The 20142-nt window shown below is 36.6% G+C and overlaps 1 protein-coding gene across 3 annotated transcripts; it reads right to left on the reverse strand.

The window, feature by feature from the left end:
- Nucleotides 1-5078: 5078 nt before the first annotated feature.
- Nucleotides 5079-15957, reverse strand: LOC100648121 (phospholipase B1, membrane-associated). 3 transcript variants are annotated; one of them, XM_048413633.1, is made up of 7 exons: nucleotides 15596-15956; nucleotides 11018-11113; nucleotides 10401-10612; nucleotides 10121-10297; nucleotides 9299-9597; nucleotides 5405-5583; nucleotides 5079-5326 (listed from the first exon to the last, which is right to left on the reverse strand). In XM_048413633.1, exons 1-7 carry the CDS (start codon nucleotides 15723-15725, stop codon nucleotides 5181-5183), a joined length of 1239 nt encoding a protein of 412 aa, XP_048269590.1. In that variant the 5' UTR covers nucleotides 15726-15956; the 3' UTR covers nucleotides 5079-5180. The 3 variants fall into 3 exon arrangements, with proteins under 3 accessions (XP_048269590.1, XP_048269591.1, XP_048269592.1); XM_048413635.1 differs by having other exon boundaries at nucleotides 5192-5347; nucleotides 15596-15957; XM_048413634.1 differs by lacking the exon at nucleotides 11018-11113 and having other exon boundaries at nucleotides 15596-15957.
- Between the last annotated feature and the right edge of the window lie 4185 nt (nucleotides 15958-20142).

Genomic DNA, 20142 nt, shown 5'->3' on the forward strand with positions numbered 1-20142 from the left:
TCTGATTGTTTCTCTATTAGCTTTTCTAGTCTAGAGACGTTGTCTGTGTTAGGTGAGGTGGGGGCACTATTTTGGGGAGGATCCCTGTGGCTATTTGGTGTATTTTGAGTGCCTTGTACCGCTTGGGCATAGGAGTTTGAGGGAGTGGTGAGTTTGATAGGGCTGGGTGTTTGATTGATTGGGGGGATTGGGATAACTGTGGATTTCGGCGAGCTGGGTGTTTGGTGATTTTCCTCTTTTGTTCTAAGTTTGGGGTATTTGCTTGAGTACAGACTTTTGTAGGCTGAGCAGCCTTTGTAGTTGGCAGGATGGTCACCTTGACAGTGGATGCACTTCGCTGGGGTTTCCGGTGATTTCCTGCACTGGTCGGTGGGGTGTGTACCTGCACATTTGACGCAGCGGAAGGTGTGGTTGCAGTATTTCTGCGTGTGCCCATATCTTTGGCACCTTTTGCATTGGACTATCTCCTTTTTGGTTTGCGGTGGTTCGAATTTAACGATGGCGTTCATTAGACGACTGATATTGTAGATTTCCTTGTTGTTTGGTTTCTGTTTTAAGTCGATGAAAAATAGGGATAGCGGGTCTTTTGTGACTCTATGCCTTATGTTGCTGACATTTGTGACTTCGTGGCCGAGTTTCGATAGTTCTATTTTTAGTTCGTCGATGTCTGCGGAGTGGTGGATGTTTCGTAGCACCACCCGAAAAGGTCTTTCTTCCTTGAGTTGGTAGGTGTGGAAGTTGGCATTCAGGGCCCTGAGTGTCTTGGTGAGCTTCCTGTAAGCTTCTGGGTTCGTCGGCAGGATTTTTACTTGATTGTTGGTTATTTTCAGGTTATAGTCCTCCTTGGAGATATCTCTCTCTAAGGACTTGGTCATTGTCTGGATGTCTATGACATCATTAACAAATATTGGCGGTGGAGGGGGGCTTCTCTGTGCGTGATGGTTTGACGGCGGGTCTGCGATTTCCATGGCGTCGTTTGAGGATTCCAATACTGCAAAACTGTTGTGAGTGTTAATTTGTGTTGTTGGCTGTTCGTTCGAGTTAGTGTTTGATGGTTCAATTTTGCGTTTTTTCGCCTTATTGGCGTCGTTGGCACGGGGGGATCTGCTGAGCTTCTGCCACGGGGGGAGTAGCGCGGGGTAGTGGTGGGTTTGCACAGGCGAGCCTGGTCGTGATTGTTGGGCCATCATCGAGCTAGCTATTTCAATATGAATAACTAGTCGTGAGGCGGCACGACAGCATTGTAATCATTTTGTTGCTTCGGATATTATTAATTAAATCAAAACATCATTACTTGTCCTTTTCTCTAAGCCCATTTAGATACTACATATATATGTAATGATAGCAATCTGTTGCAATAAAATGTAAACATGTTTATAACCCAGTTAACAATTAATAATATTTAACAAGATCAACGAAAGAATATACCCTACAAGATGCATGAAAAAAGGGGAAAGAAAAAGATATACTCATTGAATTAGAAGACCTCTCTCTCGATGTCGATGTAATATAAATATCATTTAATCGGATAAAAGTTTATCCCAATTAGAATATTTGTAATTGTAATATTTATATGTCGGAGATGTAGGCACATCGGGCCTTTCTTTAGGAAGATCCCCAATACTTGGGCTCGAGGTGACATAACTGGTCGCCGAACGTAGCCACGGTCACGGTCCGTACGGATGGCGCGCGTCTAGCGCTGACGATCGCTGTGGACGGAATACTTTTTCGTTAGACTGAACTCTGTCGATTCACTATTCAAAGCGCAAATCGTAATAAGTTATAGTAATTCTTTTGCACGAGATTAAATGATTCAAGAGCGTTATTTTTTAGTTATTTTTAATTATTTATTATAAACATGGAAATTTACAGTTAACTAGAATTTGGGCAATAAACTAGAAAACAATAAACTAGAAAACTAAATTTAGTAAATATAACGCAAGTTAATAATTTAGTCGTGTGTGAAAAATTCAGTGCTTGAGAAAACTAAAAAAACCAGATGTAGAGTTTTCTTACAAGTGGTGACCACTTCAACAATAACGAGGCACTATTGGCATTTGTTTACTGCCGTAAGTAATGCATTTATATTTATTTCACACAAACGTAATAGTATTTCTTCTGCGTAGGTGTTCGGAAAAATTGAAAAACCCATACATGCGTCCTTAGTCCATGCCGGGCACTTACAGAAAGCGCATATATATGTCCTTAGTCCACACCGATAGCTTTCGCCAGACACCTATATGCGCCCACAGCACTCAAAGGGTTAAAGATGTAAAACCAGTGCCGAGATGGTGACTGATCTAACGATGAGAAACCAGTGCTGATATGTTGACTGATCTGTAGATGATAAAACAGGGAAGTTCGGTGACGATGCTGTCGCAAAGGAAAACTCTTGCTGGGTGTTGGTCGCCCCACCACTGGTCGCTTATGGGTGGAAATCTCGGGAAAAATGGGAAACTCCCGTTTCCCTACTTTTTTACCTAATGGAGCAATAACCATAAGGAACCTCTGGACTTGAAGGTGTTTTATATCAATTAACGGATTTAACGGTAAAAATTAGATTTGTGACAGTTCCTTATGATTATTGCTGTCCGACTAATAATATTTGCACAGCTAGTGACCGCGTCGACCAAAGGATGGATTCCGAGTTACGCAAAGAGTCACCGGACGTAACAGTAGCATATCGCTGTATTTGGTCTTATTTTGATCAGCAAAATTTCACAAATACGTTAGTGAAAATTTAATTTCAAAAAATTCTAAATAGTAAAAAAATTCCACTGTTTAATTAGTATTGTCTCGTCGATATTCGAGTTCGGCTCAGATTGCATTGCTCGATCGTCCAATGTCTTGATGATTCTTGACTGAAATTCGTGATCTAAATTCCGCAATTAGATACTAAAGTAGAAGTAGAAACGATTCTATTTCTAAAGCTAGTGACAATGAAGTGTTAGACGTGGAGAACGTAGAAATACGGACGGATGGAGAACAATTGAAAAGGAAAAAGAAACAGGGACTGAGAGTCGAAGTGTTCGGCGACGTATAAAATATGAAGCTGCATAATAAGCTGAGACCTTTCTCAGCTGAAAAATCAAATTTTCTTATTTTTAATATCCAATGAATAGAACTTTTACCAACTGTTTGTTAGATGTTTCCGATTAAAATGACAAAAAGCACGAGATAATTCGTAGCATATTTGCTTATGCAGAATGTTATTAAATACACATTGGTAAGTAAATATAATTCAAATTACACCGTATTTGGTCTCGTTTTAATCAAAAAGATTTTATAAATCCGTTGATAGAAACTTAATTTAGAAAAGATCTAAGGGAAAACATACGTTATCTCGATAATATCTAACATTCGGTCATGTTACACTATTCGACCGCGAAACCACCTCACTGTGGTCGAGATGACGATCATGCAAATATGAAGAGTATATTCTTTTTATTTATTGCAGATCTTCTCTCTCCTTTCATTTCTGGATTCATGCACGACTCACGTTCAGAACATATCAGTGATATGCTATACACATATATACATTATACAAAAACAAAATGATAAAAATTAAATATTGCTATGGATCCAAAATTGGCTCTTATTTCAGAACATTTGCTGATTATAATTTGTGTCGCTTTTGATTAGCGATCATGAAATTTGCATTTTTAAATTTAGTTACAATCAAATTGTTAGATAGCATACTTATTGTACCTTATCAGAACATATGTCGGAATGTCACGTCACTGAAATAAATAGTTGGAATAATAAAATAGTGAATACAATGGATAATGGATCCCTGTAGTTGTGAAACCCGTCATTAACATTCCATCATTATCATCAGATCAAAGAAGGCGTGACAAGTTTCATAATGCTTTGGACCTGTACAATAATATACTAACAATGTTAATAAATTAGCACTATTTTACATTTTCGTTACCTTTTTTCTTTAGGGTTCTATAATTTTGAATTCAATCGGTCAGAGTGTAACTTTTTTAACTTTTATAAAACACTTTTATAAAATTTCAATTATTTTGTTATCAAATTTGCTAGTACTTTAATAAAATATACCTATTAGTATTGGCGATTTGTACTCTTCAAGTTGTAAAATTTCTAATTGATGATATCATTTCCATTGTGCAAGAAGAGTTACATCGGAATATTCGGATTATTTGCTTTCGAACTAATGTTCATTTTACTGTAAAAAGAGAAGCAACACATTATTTTATTTAATTGATACTGATACTATGATATCAACTGCTCTTCGAGATATATCGGACGAGCGGTGACTGTTGATTCTGATTTTCAAGGTACCGAAATCGGTCAGCGCCGAGAACGAAGGATAAAATGGCCTTGTGGAGAAATCTCCCATGAATCAAAAAGAAAAAAAGCGAAATTCGATTTAACATTTATTGAACAACTAAAATTAACGATGCTGGACGACCAGACTTTACGCGGACGATTATAACGACAAAAGCGATTGAAAGAATTCTAACTTTCCAAAAAATTATACTAAAAAGTCGTTGTAGTGCGACGCGTAACGCGTTCTGAATAACGGGCTTGATCTTGGCGAATTTACTCTTTGTTCTAAGGGCGGCTCCAAGCTTGAATACCGAAAAATGCATCTTTGTAAGCGCGGTTACATGACCGTTTCAGAAATTGGACGATGTGTTGCAGATGTGGAGTGCGGAAGAGACACATAGACGCAGAACTGGAGCCATATAAATAATTAACGAAGAATATGGAAATTTATGTTATTCGAATCTTAACACAAGATTTACATTACTGTATCTAGAACATGACTGTATGTAGATTCATCTAATAAGTATAAAGCTACATTAGATCTAGTACTACAGCGTGTTACGCTTCTTCTAGAAAATCTATTTAAAAATGATGTGTTCGTTTTATTTCATACTATTTAAAATTGAAGTAAATAGTCTGGATGGTGCAAAGGCAATCGAAAAGTTTAGAATCTTGTTGCGACTGTAAAACTATGTCATACAGAATGTATAACTCTAAGGAATTATGTATAAGAAGGAAGAAATGTAGGAAAACAGCATTCCTTTCATTCGTACACAGAAATATATCGTATTGATACACATAAATTGCTCGTTCCTTTAATTGAATGGCAAGGCTATAATACATCGTCCACTTACAGAAACTGTTTTTAATTTCTATAACCATTCTTAAGTTTTTCTGTTGTGTGAATTTTTATACGTTGTCAAGAACGGTCTTTCTGAAGTAGGACACTGAAAATTTTTAAATAGCGTAGCGAAACCCCTAGTCTTGTTACCATCTGGTTCCAACAAATTGTTCCACAGACTATTCCCATCTTAGGAAACACAAAACATTTCTGATTATCAACGTAACACTCATTAAATAATTGTATAGTTTCATCTGTTATACTTACATACTGCATGTAATTTTTGACTCCAATGAAAGCAATCAGCATTGAAATATGAGAAATCGGTAAATCCATCCTCGGCAAGAGGTATTTGTGCATTTTCCAGAGTCGGTAAAATTTCTACGGTGAAGTCATTTCTATGAAATTCTGAATAATTAGCGACTTCTCTCTCAATCTCTTGCCACCTAAAAAAAATGAAACAAACTGGCATATTCTTTATATGCATCTTAGAATATGTGTAAATTCGACCAATCGCGGGGAGACGGAATCGCGAGGAAACACGTCAACGGGAGTCGTAAATTCCCGTTACGATTATAATAATCGACGCCGCGAATAGATCAATCTACTGATATCCGTTGAGATAATAGGGGTGGTTGAGTTGGTATAACGCTGCGATTAACAGGGTTATAACATATATGTGTCCCACAACTTTACACTGATGTGTTTACACCGTTGCTTAAGATACAGGTGACGAAGAAAAGGATTATGAGGTAGATGAGAGAATCCGTGTAAATGTTGATTGCTCTGTAGTAGAAGAGTAGTATTCTGTAGTATTCTCTGTAGAGAATAAGTTGATTGTTTTATAGGTTCGAGAACAAGTATAGTTGACCCTCTCGATGGCGTAGAAGCAGTAGAAGCAGTATAGATGATGTGACTGCTCTGTAGTGATGAGAGCAAGTCTAGAGGGATGTAGAAGTTGAGTCGACCCTATTGTTGTCGCAGAAGCAGTCAATTTCGTTCTTGTGTGATTATGGGGGAAAACTCGGTAAGGATGTGCCCTTTGAACTAAGAACGCGGATTCGTTGCTCACACTTTTAGTTAGGAAAGTGAAGGTAACGATCCGCGATGCCGATTGGTTATGACTAAAGTTAGAAATGAAGAAAGGAGGAAAAAGTCTCCAATCAAGCCTCATGGCCGACATTGTTTTATGGGAAAAACCAGCTTTTCCGTTTGGCAAATATTTGGCTTTTCCCATTAGGTAACTACGTGTTTTCTCCGTAATTTGAAAGAACGTACAATAGACATAAGGACTGTTTTATGTACCAGCTATAAACCGAAAATACTTGCAGGATTAAAGGTTCTTGCAAGCTAATAAGATTCAGTTTATGGTGGGGCCTTAGGTTTATTGAGGGCCTCTCTAATGGTGGTTGGGCCTTGACGGTCAGACAATGAAGGCTGTCGCGCGGACCATTTCACGCGGTATATCCACGGCAGATATCAAACGGTACTTGAATTTGTTAGGGAAATAATATCGCATAAATGTGAAATAATAAAAATAATCTGATTCCGGTGCGAAATGTCGCACCGCGCTGAGACAGAAGTAAAATTCCTTGGCTAGTTACCAAGATTTTGCATTTTTTCAGTATCTGTATATTACATTTTGGCTTCGAAATGATACTTCGTGATCATTTGGATTATCCTAGTAACTAAAAGTTAATAGTTTTTCATGGTATAATCCACTGCCAAAATTAAGGATTTCCGATATACGACATGGTAATGAAAAGGTGTAACGTCTTTTCAAGATAATTAGGATAAATGCCGCATTCCTAAGCGGGATATACGCCATATTGATTTAGTAAAGGCTAGGGGTGAATTTAAACTATTTTGCATTGAAGGAGCCTTGTCGATGATTCCTCTATGGAGAAAACGAAGGATGAAAGCAGGGGTATTTACACCATATCGTTGACATTTTCACGGAATTGGTCAATAGTCTCTTTGCGTCTCGATAATTTCTGCGTTCACGCGTCATTCGAGTAAGGGTCTCGTCGATCTTCGCGATAAGAGAAACGAAATGTTAGAGCTCCTGCATAACACCAAGTTTCTGGTTGATCAGTGAGAGCACCGAGTCGTGTTTATTGCTACACGTAAATTCGATCGAGAAACTCGCGCGGGCAGTGAGATCACTAGGCGCGTCCTGCGCGTATCTCACTTACTCCCCACCATCAAACTGTTCCGCGCGACTTCCGCGCATGCTCTCGAAATGTCGAGAGTGCTGAGTCTTATGTTAGCCATCGAGGCGACGACATTTAGGTTAACCCCCAACCATACGATCGCGGTGTGTAATCGCCGCATCAAATTCGTATAAACATTGCTTATATGCGCTATTATGTATTAATTACTTATGTTGGCAATGGACTAGAGGAAACATTGATCCTTTCTACTCGAAAATTTAATGGGACGATTTTCGAATTGCTTTTATGGATTTTAATGAGTAAGCAGATTTAACGTCTAACCTATCGTTTTTCTTACAAGGATGGTTTACGTTTTCGAATGCCATAATCTTCTTCTCTACGACTTGTACGAGGTAAGCTGCGGATCTACATTCGTTCGTGTAAAAAACAAAGCGCAATTCTGTTGTTCTCGATTTTCATCTTATTTTGGCTCTAAGAATCTGTACCGAAACTTACCTGTGGTATCAGACGAGTATCGATACGTTTATGGTGTTTCAAGTACAGTACTTGTTTCCTATCGATTAGAAAAGAATCAATATCGATAACTGATACCTTTGCCTTTGATATTAATGGATAACAGATTGAAATTCGTAGGTTGATGTCGATAGCATTGATACAGTATCGGTAACATTACTACATATGTGTTATAGAAATACGAACTGGTCGTCTGAATACGTATTCATAATATACGTTTATAAATATACTTATCAGTGTTTTTTCATCCAAAGTTGAGCCCGACATTGCCCGAGTCACCAATCAGATCTTAATGTGAATTGAATTCAAAGATGATCAATCTATATCGCTTTCTAACAACTCTTTTCAATAAAGTTATTCACCAACATTTAACAAAAATGAAATACGCTTAAATATAAAATAAAAGTTAAGGTAATTGGGCACAAAAGCGGTTGCACCTCCGATTTTGATGAAATTTATCTATAATGTACAACTCATCATTCAGAACAGCATTATACTATAAACATTATACCATAACTTTAGTTTCTGAGGTATTTGCAAGAATCTGCTGGTAATACTACATTAAATCTTATCTATACACGCACGCCCATGGCAACGTATGCGCCAGCGTGGTGCGATCGTTTCTATAAACACATCATAGCTGCCGGAGAACGATCTGTATAACGAATGAACTCGTGGAAAAACGAAAAACACGGGAGTCTGCAATGTTACTCAATGTCGACGGCTAATAGCCTCACGCGTTTTGCGGTGTCATTATACTGAGCGGCAGGCGAGACACTCGGCAAAATTGAGTACCATTGTCGTTGTCACGGGGTCATTAAACAATAATAGGGTATCCAAGCCTGACAAACCTCCTGCAGGCCACAGCCGTGGAGACAATAATCAGCTAGTGTCCCAGGCCGAGAAGACTGTAACAGAAGAGCCTTGTGACTGGCTTCCTGCGGCAACCCCTCCAGAAGGCCCTAACCCAACATATAAAAACGCTCCCAAAATCAGCACTTGGAACACTCTGCTGCAAAATTCTGTGCCGTACACACTCCGTCATAACAATCTAAGCCGTTACTCTGTTGGATTCAATAAATTCTACTATCACATCTAAAAATCCGACTTTTATTTCCTTACTTGTGAACCGTTCGAACTGCGATGCGAAGAAATCACGAGTGATAAGTTAATTTAGTGATTTCTTGTATCTGCTGCGTGACACTGACGCATATGTTGCCTTATAAAATTCAATATAATAGTAGCAGCAGCTCTCTATAAATATTTCGAAAACTAAGTGAGTTTACCCCTTATGGGAAAAAAGTCGAGTTTCACAACATACTTAAGTTCATTCAAATCGGAAGTGCAGCCGTTTTTGTGTACAAAGTATGATATAACAAAATCCTTATAAATTGCACAAAAGTATCAAAAAAAGTACAAAAAAGCAATTAAAAAATATTTAAAATGCTTCATAAATTCAGTAAATTATACAAACCTTTCCATTATCTTATAATATTCCAGTCTTTGATGTCTAAATTGTAAAGCAAACATACATGAACATTCAAGCATGGATGGCAGATAGCACGACGATACGTCTCTTCCTTGTCGCGCATTAACCAGTGCCTCTAAGTGAGGTGGTGGTATAAGAGCAACAAAAGTTCTTGGTAAATTGTCTCTTAATATTCTAAGAGTATTAGTTAAATCTATCTTGTGATCATTTAACATATTCCATGGAGAAGGAGTTGCACACATATTAGTGCAAAAATCATTATTTCCAATCATCAACGTAATCAACTGAAAAACATAAAAGTGTAGGTACTATTGCGTAAACGATGAATATTAAATGAAATTATAAATTTTGATTAAAGAAAGAAAGAATTTGTTTCATTTGATGCCATCATATAATCTTTTTTAATTGTAGTTATAATTTTTAATTATATTTGAAGTGTGTTTTTAGTAAATAATGGGTAATGTAATTAACTCTTAAAAATAGTTCACCAGAACTGCATAGAAATACTTCTCTAATTATAATGCCAATAATTTCATTACAGTCTTTCTTCCTTATTAATGAATATATAAAGGCCTTGGGTAATTTCTATTTTAATATTTGAATATAAATGGTAAACGTAATATTGCTAATAATAGTAGATTACATTTAGTAACGCAAGAAATAATGTTGCTGATAATTTAGATTTTATGTTAATTTATAATCTATTAATCCGTTGTTAATTTCAATGATCATATGCATATTAAAACACCACTTGCCATACAGTAAATATGTATTGTATATAATTACTTTGTCTACGAACATACGAACCTTCCAATGTTTGTTGATATCTATCCTCGGGTCTTCTTTTATTTTATTGACCAAATATGTCGCCATGAAAGTTATATCTCTAGACATAGCTCCAATTTCGGCGACGTTTAACTGCGCAGCTGGATCAATACTTATAGAGTCGCCAAGTGAATAACCTACTAATTTAGGATTGAATTCCTGCATATAAGAAAATCGGACTATGAAAGATTTCAGTATTCGCATTTATGGCGATAACACAAATCGTATGCGTAAACAATGCAGATGTAAGAAATGAACAAACTTTAAGAATATTAGGGAGAGTCAGGTACTGTCGCCAAGTTCCTTGACCGCCGATACTGCCTACTATGCCTCTATTTTCAATGTTCACTTCCAACGTATACCTCGAAGTAACTCCAGCGCCGATTGTCACGGAATCACCCATTGCGGCAATGACATCTATGTCTCCTGGTTTTAAATGGTGAACCGACTCGGGATATTTTGAAGATCTGCCGGCTAAACAAATTAAAGTAAAGACATTAGGGTACATATGGACTTCAAAAGATAAACATCAATTTTACTATCCTTAAACAACAGTAAGGTGAGGAGCTTGTAATATTACATATCTATCTTAAAAAATGATGTTAAAGGACAAGACTATGAATGAACTCGCAATCACATTCACATTCTTGTAGCCACTACAAATTGTGAAGAACAGCGTTCATCACTGTAATTTCCTGCCACGGAAATTTACCAATTGTTCCCAAAGACAATTTGTAAAAATTACAGGAAATAAAAAAAATCTGTGGTTTAATGTTATAGTATTGAGTAATGATTTTAAAGAATGAATATCATAATATAATATTTACGGCTGATTTCATAAAGTATTTTACAGCAATAACCATAAATTTTGTTAACTACCTGTTACGTTGCAGGGAAAAGAGACGTCTATAGGAATTTCATCTTGCAATCTATTGTTTTCCCGTAATTGAGACATTCGTTCCTCACTACTTGTACCTACAAAATAGTCGCTTTAAAATATTTTTCAAAAATACTTCATCTGTGATATAATGTTGCATGCGATATCAATTTGATCAAAATTACGATCAAATAATGCAAAAGGTATGTCAAAATCTCAACGTGTTCGAACCGCTCGCCTATCAGACAAAAATTCAATCCATGTGAATTAGCGTCAGTGTCAGAACAATCTTTTCTAATGTCGTGTAAATTAGAAAGAAAAATGAATGGGTTATGGGTTGGGTTAGAGTAGTGAAATAATGCTATCGTGAAATAATTTTCAGCGAATCTATTGATATACGAAATGTTGCATTATGTCTCACCTGTCTGTTTGTCGTGTACATACTTCATAGCGACAACATACCTTTTTACCGTTACAAATACAGATAGCCCGCCGCTACTTAGTCTTACGATAATTTTTGACTTGGCTGTAAGAACCTCGGTACAGTGCTTGAGCTAATATTTGGATAGCCGATGCTAGGCGAATCGAAGTAACTGAACGATGAGGTATCGATGGCAAGACTGTTTCAAGAGATGTGTAAAACAGTTTGACGAAGGATAAATTAATAGGCAGATAAACCGTCGGCAGGCGATTCGACATTGCACTGTCAAAGAATAATGAATAATGAGCAGGGATATTGTTTAAAGGAGCTGGCCACGGTTTGACAAAGACACTGATGTGTAAATGGATTGTCAAAGACTGCACGGCACTTAAATCAGAATTTTGTAGTCGCAAAGTACTAATAAAAATTCATATTTTTCTTTAAACATACAAATAATAATATAACAAATAAGTAGTAATCAAATTTACGATACCTTTACAAAACCGTATGAAAGAAAAATTAAGTCATGCCTAACATTAGGATATTAATCCAATCCAATCTATAACCCACTGATTTACCAATTTTTATTTATGTTAAAGACGATTAACGTCGATGAAATAAATTTAGATTGAGATAGTGGCGGCATTTGGCAACAATGCATATCGCCGAAGGGAAGTGCCTAATGAGCTTAATATCCCAAAGATGCTTCCGCCGAATTTTCGAGAAGAAAGTGTGTGTGGTAACGGTCGCCTAACAAACGAGTGGATAGTGAGGATATTAAGAGGCGACATAAAGATAAGAATCGAGTCTGATCGACAATCGAGTTTGAACCAGGAAGTGAAAAAGTCGCGTTGTAATCGCGCAGCGAGATTGGCTAGCGAAACCGTGAGCGATACGCGACGCGAACGAAAGAAGACACTTGTTAATAAATATATTGTTGATCTAAACACCGGAGTGATTATTTAACGCACTACAACCAATATCACCTCATGTTATATAAAGGTACTGCCACCAATTAAGCCAGAATGAGGAGTAATGGAAACTGAATTTAATTGAAATTCCTTCTTAATATCTCGGCAACGAAGACCGAGCGGTGGCTGCATGACTATAGGAGAAAGTCGATCAGGAAGTTGACCTTGACAACGTATTCCAAATTTATTGAAAGATGTATCCTTTTCAATGTAATAACCGAGGAGCTTTAAACAAACAAACGATACTCCAACAAAAACTGTTACGGAAATAGTATGCAAATGAAATGTTTTTCATAATGCGTGAAAAAAAAAAAAATAATAGAATAAATACTAGAATTTAAAAGTCATAAAGGTAAATATACAAACATTTTCTGACTCACTGTATAAAGCAGCATAAAGAAAAAATGAAACTTTCTTATTTCTGCTTAGCGACGTATCAATACGTTTGTTCACATGCTATGAGCACGTGTTGTCACGATCGCACATAAAAAATTGGATATATGTATTGATTTTTGATTAATACACAAATTATATGTTCGTAATCGCCGAAAATATGGCGACACGTGTGGTTCGCGATAAAAATGATACTAATAAAATTTATATTTATTTAGTCCACGTTAGTTGATCATCATAGATGATGTACTGATCTACAATTCTGTTTCTGTAATATTTCGTTACCAAATTACTACTGATGGCCGGTAAGAACGATACTAACGTACAGGAATAATTAAGGTTTTGTAAGCTACAGAAAAAGTTATGTAATGTGTCTTGTTGAATTCATACATAATGATAAATATGTCTGTCTAGAAAAAGTTATAAATTGTACAGAAAAACTCATGAAATATTCACAATAAAGTTCTATTATTGTATTATACCGACTTTGGGAAAAAAGGAGGTGCCTTAATTTAAGTAAATAAGTGCAATATAATATAATATAATGGATATGAAAATAAGAAAGAAAGTTTATGAAGGCTGATGTTGATGAAACCGGTAGGAATTATTCTTTCTTCCGTGGTCTCTATCGACAGTAGGCAAGATTTAATGGAAATGTCGCCGTTCCACTTTTTAATAATAAGCTGCTAGATATTTCTTCACCGTTCCTTAATCACGGTTTTAAATTTAATGATAATTGTTCGTTAGTTTGATTTCTACTGTTATCTAACGAGCAGAGAAACTAGAATTTCATTCAACCGTTTGCCACAAGATTAGATCCAGCAGAATATTTAATTATTTATATAGTTTTCATTCTTTCTGATGAAATGTGCAATTTTACTATGATCTAATATTTTTCTACCGTACATGGTATCATTTGCAAATACATCAATAAATCTTATGAGGTTTAGAAAAATCAACAATATGGCGACAAATGAAACCAAACTATGTTCTTATCAGTTGTGTATTACTATAGTAACGTTACTATCGATCAATTGCATTAAACATTATATCGCTCTGACGACTTGACAGGCTGTTGCTAATAAATTTCTGTTTTATGGTTGCATATATAGTTACTATTATTCGATCGTTCGGCAAAAGGGTAAAAGTTGATAAAAACACTTAAAAAAGCACGGACCGTTTTTTTGGCATATGTCTTAGGCGATACATTTCTAAGTAAGAAACGTTGTCCATTTTGACGTTATCTCTTGTGATTATTGAGATACGCGATTTTGAAGTACTATAAACATAATTTTCTTAAAAAGAGAAATTTAATCTCGATGACCTTAACCTTGACATGCAGTAGCTCAGAAAAGAATTCGAATTAAAATATACACGTTAAATATAATATCTGAAAATGATATTATAACTACTATAAGATGCAAGTATCAGGATTTTATATCCAATGCTTCGTTCGAATCTAATAACATCTGTAAAAGTTATGAAACGTTCATTGGAATGAATAGGCACAATGATACATAAACAGTACTCCAACAAAATTCCGCATAAATATTCTTACTGAAGCACTTGCCAATTGTTTGAGTGACTTTGGAACCGAGATATTTCGACCCTTTTTATTTCACTCATTCAATTATAATAATTTGTCCTTCTCTACTAATTAGTTTCTTTGGTCTGCCTGTAGGATATTTGTTTGCGACTGTTTCTTCTATTTCTGACTCTGTGATAATATAACGTATCATAATCTTATATTTTAGCGATCTATTGTTATAATTTTCACCTTTATGACCTTTTTATATCAATTCTCTCTCGAATATCTATGTCTCTGATTATTTGGCACTTATTACCACTGCAGAGATTAATATTATTCACAACGAAGCACAAAACTTACTGCGCCATTTAATTCTACATCAACTGAGTCTGCCAACGTTTTCTTGTCACTTTGTATACGAAAGTATTGTTTAACATCGCTTAACATCTAGACGTTCGATTACTTCCGCGACCTTATTTCTGTACATCCTTGCAATGAAAGATTTCAAAACCTCTACAAACATTATCGGATTCGTTCTAAATTTTAGATATACAGATGTATAATCTTGGCACTTGTATCTTATAGTAATAAGAGCATTGTTTTAACTTCTTTAATTGTCTAGAGTTTTAATAGCATGTGAAAACTTTCGTGAGCTACTGTATATTTTCAAGATTTATGCTATAAAGTAAACGCGTTTAGTTACGAGGTATCAACACTTCCTCTTGCACCCTATCACTAACCTAACCAAAACCCAATTTCCATTTGAAATCACAATCAAGTTGCTGCTTCTTATACTCATATAACAAGACTAACCAGTATTTTAAGAACAAATGGAAATGGTATACGGACATCTTTTGACTTCACATTTATCTAACAGCTCGTCACTTTTAATACACTTCAGGACTGCTGTTTAGCTTCGTTACGAATTTCGAAATAAGTACTGTTTACAAAATTCCTCATCTCAAGAACCAGAGGAGGGTGCTACAGAATTCATAGCGTATGTTACTTGAAAATATAATCTCTACGTTATTTATATGTTAAAAGAAAAATGATCCGTGCTGTGCAAGTTTTTCTACACTTTTATCGAAAAAAATTTCGTCAACTTATCATTTTATCGCGAACATATATATATTCACAATGAAACATTAGTCTATGAAAAATAAAATTCACAATATTTCAATGTTCCTTCAAAAAGCATCTCTCTAACCAAAAGAAAATGAAATTGCTGCATAAAGACGTATCACGAAATAAAGTGAAACAGACGTACCATAGGTTTGCGTTATCCAATGACGATATTCACGATAGATGCAAGTAAGAATCGGTATATCCAAGATAGTTCTTTGCGACATGGTCAGCACGCATAATTCTAATATAAGCCACAGATACAGCTTGTTCATCGTAAGTTTTCTTGCACAATCAAATGGTCACTTTTACGTTTTCACAGTAATATTTTATTTTTATTGATTATAATGACAAGAAAATATAAATTCTTGTGATGACCGCTAACTGTTACGCGTATTATCGAGGGCCTTTGATAGCAACGCATCCGGTCTTAACTGCTGCTATTTAGCGATCGTTTGGCACACTGTTCGTACTCGGAAAAGATTTGAAACTGCTGTGATACATGATCATAATAAGAGACAAAATATATACTTTGATTCAGATACTCCCATCTCTATTATCATTCTTTACATATCTATTTGCATTTACGTGGTCAACAAGGTCAAGAAAACTAATGAATACGAATAGGCAACGCTTGCGCAATATGATTTACATATTGTATAAGGTGTATATACTACCGTTATTTCTAATTGTACTTTAAACATACTATAGAAATTGTATGGCAAAAAAAATATATGAAAAAAAATTGTTTCCAAAGAAAAATATTACCGACTTTCAAACGCGTTAAATATTGAAAAATTACTTTTATTGTATTTATACAAATTAAGTGCGCTAAAAAATATGAAATAATTTCTGTTTTTATAGCGACTTCAAAAAAAAAAAAAAAAAGAAAGTATCTCCGTAGTTTTGACCAATCGCGGGGAGACGGTATCGCGAGGAAACACGTCAACGGGAGTCGTAAATTCCCGTTACGATTATAATAATCGACGCCGCGAATAGATCGATCCCCTCATTTCCGTTGAGATAATAGGGGTGGTTGAGGTGGTATAACGCTGCGATTAACAGAGTTATAATCTATTTATTTCCCACAACGTTACACTGATGAGTTTACGCCGTTGCTTATGATATAGGTAACGAAGAAATGGATTGCTCTTATATGAGTGTAGCGGCACTCGACAGCAAACTTCCCAACGGTTTCTGTCCCGTGCCTCGCTACACAAGGACTCTACCTTGCGAACAGATGATTGCCAGATGTCGATACACCGTCTCCGAATATTTACAGCGAGCCTACGGACCCGCTATAAATCTTAGGACCCATGCAGCTAAGATTCTCTAAAGGAACAGATAGTCTTTGTCTCAATAGTCCCTACACATACCACCCACTACGGAAATCTGCTTTTCCTCACGTACGACGCTCCTCCCTAGCAACTTTCTCTCAAGGGCAGTTGTCATCTCTTTCCAACCACCAACTCACGATTTAGCCAATTAACAGCGACGTCCATTTCCCTCACTCTCTGAACTAACACTTTTCTTAACGAATCCGATGATTCCGTATCCCCAATCACAGTTTTCCTAAGGAGCATCATCGCGACACAAAGGGATCCTATCGCGAGCCGCGAGGCAAGTTGGAAGACGCCGATCTGAATTGTCCGTCCGAAGTCGTACGTAATAGCGAATCGGAATCCCTCGACATCTGTGCAATCGTCTCGACTCGAACCACCGCGTAATGTATCGCGCCGAGCTTGAACTTGTAATCTCGAACCGATATCTGTACCGTGCTTTCGGCGCGCTAGTGTATACCACAGACATAAGCAAATAAATTTTTTTTTTTTTATTATTATTTATTTATTAAAATTCACAATTTGTCCAATTTGGACATTTGGTGGAATTTTTTAACGGTTAAATTAGCATGTTGGTGGCTACCCCCAGCGGGGTACCATCCTCGTGTTTGTTAGGTTATGTCCTTTATAAGGTCTGCTGGGTGCTTCCTTTTTAGTCTTCTGTCCATATTTGTGATTTTGTATGTTTCCGCAGCTAGCCGGTTTATGTGTGTTGCTATTCTTAATTTGTATTTCTCGGAGTATCTGTTGATTTCTTCCTTGACCGTTGGCATTCCCAGGTCCCTTCGTATATCTTCGTTTCTGACGTACCAAGGTCCGTTTACTATTGTCCTGAGGATTTTAGCCTGTATTACCTCTATTTTGTTTATATGGCTCATTGCACACTCCTGCTCGGACAGCCGAGGAGGACGGACGTGTCTAGACGGTCGTCCTCTCCAGGTATAAGTGAATAGTGAAAAAGTGCTCCAAAGTAATAGTGCTGCAAAGTGATAGTGAGGAGGAAATAAAATAACAATGCAGATACCAACTATAAACATAGCAACAAAAGGAGAAACATATTATATAAAAACCAAACAAACCAACATGGAGACAGAAGAAACAAAAGAGCATCGGGGACAGGAAGATAGCAATTCAGAACATGAAGGATACTACCAGGATGAAAGCTGGAAGCCAGTGAAGGCTAGCAAAAAACGTAAAACAACCACAGACACAAGTGCCATAGGAAATCCAGTCACAGAAAAGCAGCGATGGCTGCAAGAATTACCACTAAGTAACTCCTTCAACTCACTAACTGAAGAAATAGACTCTGACCCCGTAAGTAAAACCATTACCCAAACAAACCATATTACAAAACCACCACTAATCTTTGTCGAGGCCCAAATAATAGACCCGCTCATTGATCTACTAAATAATCTAGAAGAGAAAAACAATTACACAATAAAGCAAACAAAATTGGATCAAGTAAAAATTCAAACAAACACACCAGAATCATTTAGGAAAGTTATAAAAGCATTAAAAGAAAAAAATGCCATCTACCACACTTATCAGCTTAAAACTGAAAGGAGCTATAAAATAGTCATAAGACGATTGCATCCTAAAACCAACATACATAAACTAAGCGATGAGTTAGCTAAAATTGGACATCAAACAAGAACAATAAACAATATAACAAGATTCGACACAAAGCAACCACTACCACTATTCTTAATTGAACTTGAACCCAGAAACAATAACAAGGAAATATATGATATCAAACAAATACTAAACACAATAGTAACAGTCGAACCACCACGACACAAAAAAGATATACCTCAATGCATGCGGTGTCAACAATACGGACACACTAAAAACTACTGCAACAGAAGCCCAGCCTGCGTCAAGTGCGCAAAAAATCACTTAACTGCACACTGCCCATATTCAGGAAAAATAGAAAAAGTTAAATGCTTCAACTGTAACGGTAACCACCCAGCCAGCTATAAAGGCTGTGAAGTAAGAAAACAACTACAACGAAAACTGTTCCCGCCCCTACGAAGCAGGACAAGCACTAACACACAAGCCCATCATGACAGCACAAAACCTGAAATATTACCAAATACAGAGCAAGCAATAAACACCAAACCTATCAGCACCAACACCATTGGTGGTCTAAGCTATGCTCAAGTAACCAGCCAACCAACACACACACATAACCAATACCACAGCAATAGTAACAACGACACTGCAGAAATCAAAGAACTGCTCAAACAATCCATAAAGAACACCGAAATGCTAACCAGAATGATAAGCGAACAAAACGCAGTACTCAAACAGCAAACCCAACAAATCACAGTCATGCTACAACTAATTACAAACGTGCTAAGCAAAAAATAAAAACGGACACTCTAAAAATAGCAGCCTGGAACTCAAACGGCCTACAACAACGGGCCCTCGAAACTAAAACATTCATATACAATAATAATATAGACATACTACTTGTCTCAGAAACACACTTCACTACAAAAAGCTATTTGAAAATACCATACTACACCATATATGATACCAAACACCCCTCAGGAAAAGCTCACGGAGGGACAGCAGTGATAGTCAGAAACGATATCAAACATTATCTTCACAGCCAAGTTAACAAAGAATATTTACAAGCAACCACTGTTACAGTTCAAACTAGCAGCAACTACTTCCAGTTGTCAGCAGTATACGTGCCTCCGCGACACAAAATAACAACACAAATGTGGGAAGAATACTTCCAGGACCTAGGGGACAAGTACATCGCAGCGGGAGACTACAACTCAAAGCACACGCTCTGGGGATCAAGAAACATTACACCTCGAGGTAGAACACTGGAAAAATACATTAGAAATAATAACCTCAATATATTATCCACAGGAACACCGACACATTGGCCGACTGACCTGAACAAAAAACCAGATCTTCTGGACTTTGCAGTTACAAGGGGACTAAACACAAATAAACTAAAAATAACACCCAACCTCGAGCTCAGCTCCGATCATACACCCATAATAATTGAATACAGAAACAAACCAATTCACTATAGCAAACCAGAAACACTATGCAATAAAACCACCAATTGGCAAACTTTCAAAGAAATAATAGAAAGCAAAATAAACTGCAACATCCCGTTAAAAACTCCTGAACACATAGAACAGGCAGTAGCAACATTGACAGCAACTATTCAGGAAGCAGCAAGGACAACCACTACTCCCGAACCAACCAGCAGACAAACAATAACAATCCCGCAAGAAATACTCGACAAAATCAAAGAAAAAAGAAAAGCAAAAGCAAAATGGCAAAAATACAGAACCCGAGAAAACAAAAAACACTTAAACAAACTTGC

This window comes from Bombus terrestris, chromosome 17 (assembly GCF_910591885.1).
Source record: "Bombus terrestris chromosome 17, iyBomTerr1.2, whole genome shotgun sequence".
Classification (NCBI taxonomy): Eukaryota; Metazoa; Arthropoda; class Insecta; order Hymenoptera; family Apidae; genus Bombus; species Bombus terrestris.